Source organism: Lycium ferocissimum, chromosome 5 (assembly GCF_029784015.1).
Source record: "Lycium ferocissimum isolate CSIRO_LF1 chromosome 5, AGI_CSIRO_Lferr_CH_V1, whole genome shotgun sequence".
Taxonomy (NCBI): domain Eukaryota; kingdom Viridiplantae; phylum Streptophyta; class Magnoliopsida; order Solanales; family Solanaceae; genus Lycium; species Lycium ferocissimum.
Genome location: NC_081346.1, coordinates 1,198,168 through 1,206,962, shown reverse-complemented (window position 1 = coordinate 1,206,962; position 8,795 = coordinate 1,198,168). Strand labels below are relative to the sequence as shown.

The 8,795-nt window shown below is 39.9% G+C and overlaps 1 protein-coding gene across 1 annotated transcript; it reads right to left on the bottom strand.

Moving 5' to 3' along the window:
* LOC132055312 (phospholipid:diacylglycerol acyltransferase 1-like) lies at nucleotides 1-8,578 on the bottom strand. Its single transcript, XM_059447052.1, has 6 exons — nucleotides 7,990-8,578; nucleotides 4,131-4,353; nucleotides 3,729-4,012; nucleotides 2,859-3,186; nucleotides 1,110-1,366; nucleotides 1-851 (listed from the first exon to the last, which is right to left on the bottom strand). Exons 1-6 carry the CDS (start codon nucleotides 8,409-8,411, stop codon nucleotides 368-370), a joined length of 1,998 nt encoding a protein of 665 aa, XP_059303035.1. The 5' UTR covers nucleotides 8,412-8,578; the 3' UTR covers nucleotides 1-367.
* Between the last annotated feature and the right edge of the window lie 217 nt (nucleotides 8,579-8,795).

Genomic DNA, 8,795 nt, shown 5'->3' with positions numbered 1-8,795 from the left:
TTGATCTTTGACTGAGCAATCATTTGAATACTATCAACAATCAACATTCCAAAGTCCTCAACTTACAACAAATTCCCAATGTCAAATTCTTAAGACTTACAAGGTACAACATCAACTCAATCCCTACAAGGCTACAACACACATTATTCTCTGTCATCGCATAGCGAGATGAGCTGCTAATGTTACAATATACACCACCAGAAGCACGAAATCCTGCACTATATCTGGAAAATACCTGTTCAGTTCCAAATATTTGAATGGCATCCACCCAGTGTAAAGGGTATGTAAGTTTATGAATAAGACGTGAAGTGGTTTGTTGATGACACGATGAAACAAGTGAATAGTGACAGATGATCACAAGCATGAATCACAAACGTAAATTGATCTTCTCAGACCACTTGAAGATATCGGAGTAAACTCGATCACCTCCCAGGTCTTCACTTGTACCACCGGCAGCAACTCTCATTATATCCTCTATCAAAGCAAAATTTCCCATCATATCAACATGTGCACCACTCTGTGTCCCACGACCCTCAAGAAGGTTTGCAGGGGGAGCATGATAATACTCCCTTACATAAGTTTTCACACCAGAGGGATTAAATCTAGTTTTACCCCGCCATCCTTTTGCACACATGAATCCTGCGCTTAATGCAGGCACAGTCTCATCACCATCTACCGAGTAAACACCAGCTTTCAAGCAGCTACCTTCATCCTCTTCATCAGCTGAAGTATCAATCTGGAATGGAATATTGCATCCTGCTGTTGGTATCCGCTTGTAAACATATGCTCTTTCAGTTTCAATTCCAACTCCATACAATGAATAGATCTCCATGTCAGGAGCATTTGGTAACCTGCAGAACAAATCAGATCAAAACAAAATGCAAGTAAGAACACAATAGCTAAGACTAGTTTTAACCAAAGAAGCTGCAGCAAATTTTAGCAAAGCCTCCTCACTGAATTTGCTTTTGAGCATATCGATAAAGCAAATTTAGTTTTGATTGTTGAATTTCAACCTATACAGGTAAAGACCTCTTTTTCATCTTATCTGAAAGGATTCAAGTAAGAACTACATTATAAGACACGAAAGCCAAAAAAAAGAGAGGACTCACTTTGTCTCCAATGGATTTGACCAATATTTGTAGTGTGAATACTTAGGATCATCCAAATCATCAGCTATCCCATATGAAAAGTGAGCACTACCACGGGCCATCATTTTCGGGGCAACAAAGTTGAGCAAATCCACAATCTCTCCAGCTGTATAAACCTTGTACTCTTCCACCGCTTTTGCACCACTAACACCCATGTCAAGGTACTCGTTCCACACATCACAGGTGTTATTTGCAACATTACTGCCCTTTACAGCACCCTGCATGTAAATAAATGCCAGTTAATTCCAGGCATCAGGAAGCAAGTGGGAAAGACAATTTTCTTTGAAAAGTACGGCCTGAGAGCACAAAAGGTTAAGACATAGCTTTGACAGACAAAAGATGTTTCAAATTTGCATAAATAGGAAGAAAGGCACACATATCACGGAAGGACAGTGAGACATCACAGATCATCCATCTTTAATGTTATTCAGTTCAATCCCCTGGTAACACTTGATTGATGCACATTAAACATGCGCTGCTGCTGATATAATTAAAAGATGGATGAGTAATAAGCTAAAAGAAGAAAGGAAATAAGCATTTCTTCACTCTATAAGAGGCACATCGTATAGCATAACCAGTAAGGTCTTCAAATTCGAGATATTTGAGGGAATATGGCTCCAATTTCCATTTCTACTATTTCCTTTGCTTGTCTAGTTCTGCTTCTACTCAGCAGCTTTTCAGCAAACCCATGGAATTTTTTTGACTCTTGTGGTCTTTTTGGAGCATAATAAATTCAGATGAATTGGCATAATGAATGGAGTGCCTCATTCAAAAAAAAAAAAAAAAGGACAAGTGACAAGCTTGGAGTATTAGTAAAAGAACACTTTTCAGAAGGAAGTTCAATATGACCTTAATTGTAACATTTTCATTGGCAGGGGAGATTTTTCTTTTAAAGGAAATTTTGAACAGATTATTTTGTTTGAGATAGCAAGTGTTAAAGGAATGCCTCATGCAGTTATCTTATTTTCTTTTTTTCTTTTTTTGGATAAGTGCTCATCTAGTGTTTATCACAAAAGGAAATGCCGTTATTAAGGATGTGTAGAAAAAAATTATATACAAACTACAAATATCATCCACTTGTAATATGTCATTAGACTTCATTTGTTTCCATTATTTTACACCGACATCACACCAAGCACATCACATTGGCTATGCAACCATGAGTGCCCACTGGTTTTGATTATGACCAGGTATCCAAACTATTATTTGGCCCAAAAGCAATAGATTTTAGCGAGGCGACAGGTCATACCCCTGCTTGCCTATAGCATAAAAATATAAGTAAAAGAACTACAATTAGAACAAGAACCTCACACCAAAGTTCTAACTACTTTACAGATAATTTTATTTCTGCTATATTTTTGTGCCTCCAGCAGACAGATCTAGGATGTGAGCTATATGGGTTCAGATTCGTAATTCTATCACGTCCCATATTAACTGGGTTCGAAATCTATTATATGTACTTATTTAGTTGGGCTTTTTAACACATATACATGGTCTAAGCTAAAGCTACTGGGTTAAGATGACCACATAGTTTATCCACTAGATCCACCCCTGGGCTTTAGCATTTCTGATCATAGAAGTCCATAAACTGGTCATTCGGGATCACCCACACCCACCAGAAATGAAATCAATGTTGCAAATTGAAATGAATAAAGGAAAATACGCATACGAGAGAAACAATGAGAGAATTTGGTTTCTGATTAACATTACCCTAAAGTCAATCCTCTTAAGATCTGATGGATGAGCCTCTGCTGCATCCTTTCCAAAGGAAATAAATCTTCCATAACTGTAATATTTTGCTTTAGAATCTGTAGTTTCGTTCTCGTGATGGCCTGAAATCTGAGCAGCATCGTCTCTGGACTTACTTTTGCAAGGAGAATAGCCTTCCTCGGGTGACCAGTCAAGACTGCCCCAGATCGTCTCCCCTCCTCTTGGTATCATTGACAAGGTTGCATCCCATGTTCGTGACATCTTCATTAAGTGCTCTAATGTTTGAAAATGGAATAAATCCGTATCCAGAACACCTGGGGCTAGAGCCCTGAAATTGAGGGGAATTACTAAAGAAAGAATAAGAAAACATACATTACATACACACCAAACTTAAAGACGTAGCTGCTCCGGAAAAGGACAACGAGGATGTTGGTACTGAGTTGAATGATATTTGGGGAGGACAAAGAAGATGACTACTGAGCGAGGACATTATGGAGTAATATGTTTGTTTGGTGTTGCCTGGTTGAGGTAATACAGCAGTTTGTTTTTCCTTTTGTTGCCTACTCTAAAATGAGTTTTGCTGATATGAACAACAATTTTGTACATAGTTTTTAATAGTTCAATGATTGAAAGGATGTAAATAGAAAGCTTTTCAGGACATCTGGTTAACACTTTGTAGACGCGCGAAATTTTCAGAACGCAACTTGAAAGGCATAAAGCAAGGGATAATTTCACAGCATGTAAAGGAAGTTACTGCATAGGTCACCAATTAGTTTCAGTAACCAAATAAAAGGATTTAGCTCTACATAGTTCGCACCCTTCCTTTTAACTGGCTGGCGAAGAAGAAAGATTCACAGAGAGCAAGTTTACCTGGCAACAGCAATATCCCGTGCTTCAGCTGAGAAAACCCCAGCTACAGATTTTGGAACACCTAGGAATGGCCCACCAATATTCATCACTGCTTTAATGTGCTTGGCGCACCAATCTGGGCCACCACCACCACCCATAGGAGCTGGTGCCTCCACCCACTTCATAAAATGCAAAAAGTAGACAACCCCCATGGAATGTGGAACAATTACTGCCTTCTTGCCCCCACTAGTTGCAACCATCAGTTCTATATTGCTTTTTATCCGGGTCAGGGTCTGGTCACGGACCTATTGAAGTAAATCGAGCATCACAGTTATAACATTTTAAAATGATCAACGAAATAGCTGTTAACGTGATTTCATCAAATACAAACGCAGACGATACCACATAAGGAGACATTAGTACCTCGGTGTTCTGAAATGAAAGCCTCCAATCATATGCAGCCATATACATTGTTTTCTCCTCGTATCCTATTCGGGCTAAGTTAGCAATCAAAACTGCCCAGACAAAGTATCCTGGAGCAAAGTAATCTGCAGCGACAAGTCCACTAACTGGCCTAACTCTAATACCAGCAGGATCCATCCCAGTTTCATTATCTAACGTCATGTGTTCCAGCCAGCACAGTGGTCTGCAGAGAATCATACATAAAAGATAATTAGTGAAAGAAAATGCTAGTAATGGTTACAGAGATTTAATTCTTAAGGGGTGAGCTAGAGGTTAAGAGATTGTTTTTCGTTTTTCCTTTAGTATATCGTATCAAAAAAAAAAAAAAAGGTTATAGGTTAAGAAACATGACTTTGAAGTAGAAAAAATCCAAGAAAAGAAAGTAAATCTGGGATGCTTTCATTCCTAAACAGAAGTCTCTTACTAAATCAGAAAGTAGCACTGCCTAGCTGAAAGATGTATCACACTGTGTAGCTTACGATTCCTGGAGGGCAAAATTCAATCCTCAAACTTAATTGTGGTGGATTCCCTATTAGTTTTTTCAAACTAACAACCCTATTGCTAGATATTAGTTTCTTTGACTGAACAATTTAAGTGAATTCAATGCCACAGATGTTCTATCCCAAAGACAGATGATCGTTTAACAGTTTCAGCAGTACATCCTTTCCACACGTGAAGTTTATTCATTATACTTCCTCTGCTTCATTTTGTGGCCTTATTTGACTAGGATGTATATGAGGAACAAAATTTAAAATGAGTGGACTTCTTTGTTGAAAAGGCGTAATGTGACGTCCTTCTTTTCCTCTTTTTGATAGGTGTGTCATATGATGCTCAAAATTTTCAATGTAGTGGATTATTAGTTTGTATGAGAAACTTTTTCAATCAAGCAAAGGGTTATGTAAATCAACAACAACAACAACAACATACCCAGTTGGATCCCACAACGTGAGGTCTGGGGAGGGTAAAGTGTACGCAGACCTTACCCCCACCTTGGAAGGTAGGGAGGCTGTTTCCGAAAGACCCTCGGCTCAAAAGAAAACAAGGAAAACAAGGGAAACAAGGGAAAAGAGTCAGATACGGACCAGCAAATCAAAACCATGTGAAAATGAGAAATAGCAAGAGCAACGAAGTCATGATAAAATAACAAAGATAGACAAGACCAACACATAGAAGCAGGATAAAAATACTCCTAGTACGAGAAAGGAAACCTCGCGGCCCCCCACTAGCCCTCTACCCTGATACTCGACCTCCACCCCTGTCCATCACCGGTCATGTCCTCGGTAAGGAGCCGGAGTAACGTCGTGTCTGCCGAATCACCTCTCCCCAAGCCTTCTTTGGCCTACCCCTCCCTCTCTCTTCGTGCCCCCACCACGCCCATCCTTTCACACCTCCTCCTCGGGCGCGTCGGTGCATCTCCGTCGCACGTGGCCGAACCACCTCAACCTCCTTCCCACATCTTATCCACCACGGGGGCCACACCCGCTTATCCCGAATCACTTCATTCGAATCCTATCTCTCCGGGTATGCCCGCACATCCATCTCAAAGATCCGCATCTCGCCCACCTTCATCTTCCGGACATGCGCTTTCTTAACCGGCCGCATTCCGTCCCATACAACATAGCCGGGTCTAACCACCACTTTGTAGAACTTTCCCTTTAGAATAGCGGTGACCTTTTTATCACACAACACCCCGACGCGAGCTTCCATTTCATCCATCCCGCTCCAATACGATGTGTGACATCGTCGTCAATCTCGCCGGGTCCTTTGATGATTGACCCCGAGGTACTTGAAACTTTCTTTCTTCGGGATGACTCCGAGTATCCATTGCACGTCCTCGTCCTCTACTTGACTCCCATTACCGAACTTGCACTCTAAGTACTTTGTCTTAGTCTGCTCAACTCGAAACCTTCGATTTCGAGTACGTAGCGTCAAACCTCCACCGCGATAACACGCTCCCGCGACTTAATCAAAGACAATGTCATCTGCAAACAACATGCACCACGGTACCTCTCCTTGAATGTGGCTTGTCGAGAGCGTCCATGTAGCCACGGAAACGAGAAACGGGCTAGCGCGGACCCTGATCGGTGCGAGCCTATCGTGACTGGAAAGTGTTCCGAGTCACCTCCAACCGTCCTCACCCGGGTTTTGGCTCCATCATCAAAACAAATTAAAATGGATAGTTAGCTTATGAAGTGAGACAGGTACAATATCTAAGTAGTTGTTCTTGAATATAACTGTCCCATGGCATTTGGAAAAATTTCAGGTCAAATATATGCTTGTTTTCACTATGGAAATTGAAATCTCTAGCTTGTTTCTTGCTTAATTTGGAAACAGTGGTCTATAATCTCTCTCTATAAAACCACTCAGGTTGTAAGCTAGATCTTTTATCATGGCTAAACAATCTTTTTTCCATAAATTTCACTCATGCGAGAAGTACATCCTTGGAGCTTTGTAAAAATTATCAACGGCAATTACTATATGAACTAAAACCAACAACAACAACAACATGCCCAGTTGAATCCCACGGTGTGGGGTCCGGGGAGGGTTAAGTGTCTGTGACCCCACCTTGGAAAGGTAGGGAGAGGCTGTTCCGAAAGACCTCGCCTCGAAAAGAAAACAAGGGAAAAGAGTCATATATAGACAAGCAAATCAAAGCAATGCGAAAATGAGAAATAACAAAAGCAAAGAAGTCATGATAAAACAACATGAAAAGACAAGACCCAACACATAAAAGCAGGAATCAAAGGGCAATAAAAAGTAGAGCAAACTACGCCTACTAGTGCGAAAGAAAAGCGAGACTACCTACTAGCCTTCTATCCTAATCTGAGTCCTCCACAACCTCCTATATAAGGTCATGTCCTCGGTAATCTGAAACTGCGTCATGTCCTGCCTAATCACCTCCCCCAATATTTCTTTGGCCTTCCTCTACCCCTCCTAAAACCTTCCATAGCCAACCTCTCACACCTCCGATATGAACTAAAACCATAAGGAAGATATACTAAAGTACATCAAATTAAAACTGCACTAGTCCATAACTTTGACAGAGTTGAAATTACAAGCAAAATGACTTTGGGACAACATAAAAGTAGAATGTTTTCAATGTCAAATGGTTTCCTTATTCATTTATATTTAGCCGAAAGAAGCATATCTCAAGAGATAAAATCAGTATAATTATTGGAGTAGATAATAGCAGTGTCAAGATGAAATTGCAAGCAAAAAGACTTCAGGACAACATAAAAGTAGAAGGTTTTCAAAGTCAAAACGGTTTCCTTATCCATCAATAATTAGCCGAAAGAAGCATATCTCAAGAGATTAAAAAAAGTATATTTATTAGAGTAGATAAAATCAGTGTCAAGATCCAGCTGAAACTCTAAATCACGATAATTATTTTCCACGCTTTGCTCTACCAAGATAAATCATACTTCTAACAATCAAAACAGTACAACAACAACAACAACAACATATCCAGTGTAATCCCACAAGTGGGGTCTGGGAGGGTGGTGTATACACAGCGTTACCCGTAACCCATATCAAAAATCAAGTATGTAAGCAAATACAGAGTAAAGAACCCATACTAACAACAATGGAGAAGAGAACAATAGCAACAAGAAATAATACGATAACAAAAGCAAAGGACGCAACAGGTAATACTAGAAATCGAAAAATAAGTTAATAGGAGAGTAATAACAACAATACTGAATAGGAAATTAAACAACACTCCACTACCTACTAATCTTCTACTCTAATCCTCGACCTCCAATCAAAACAGTAAAATCTCAGGGAAACCAATAACCTCAAGCAGGAAGAAACACATACATACCTTTTGTAGACTTCTCCAAAGGTGCCCCCCCATAGCCGTTTCCTAAACAATCCTTCAGCACACTGATGTCCTTCCCACAATTCAAGTCCACACGTTACAATTCCAGGAATAAATACCACCGGATGCTTAGCCTTCAACCCTTCTTTCATCAACTTAACGCCCGGTGGATCAGGTAACGGCCCCGTTATCTTCTCCGTTACATATTGTGGAAAAGAAGCCGGCATAGCATTGTATAAAAACAACAAAATCCACCAAACACAACATATGCATCCAACAAACCAACAACAATTGTCAATACACGACCATTTCTGCTTGTTTTCCTTTACATTCTTCTTAGTACTTTTCTTATCTTCTTCTTCAACATCAGGCTTTGGTGGCTCAATTTCATTTTCAGGTGCTTTTCTTCTTCGTAATAATGACATTTCTCAATCTTTTATTTAGCTTTAATTAACAATAGTAATAATGGCTTAACATATAAAGATTTCTAGGGGAGAAAACTGGAAGTTGCCGGCGTCAACGGCAAGGTGTTGGCGAAAAGGGAAGATAATGGCGAAATGAGTGACTGAATTAAAAAAGCGTTAAATTAGAAGAGTGGTGCAGATAGCTGTGTGGGACCGGAAGACGGAAAACAATTAATTTACGTAACGTGGCGTGAAATGTTATGTAAATTAAGGATTATTTAACTAGACTCTTCACTCGAATAGATTCCAATCTTCCTATTGATACGACACAAACATTTTGTCCTAAAGTGGGTGTTTGAACACAAAAATTGTGGAATTAAGAAAACGTGTTGTTCCACCTATTTT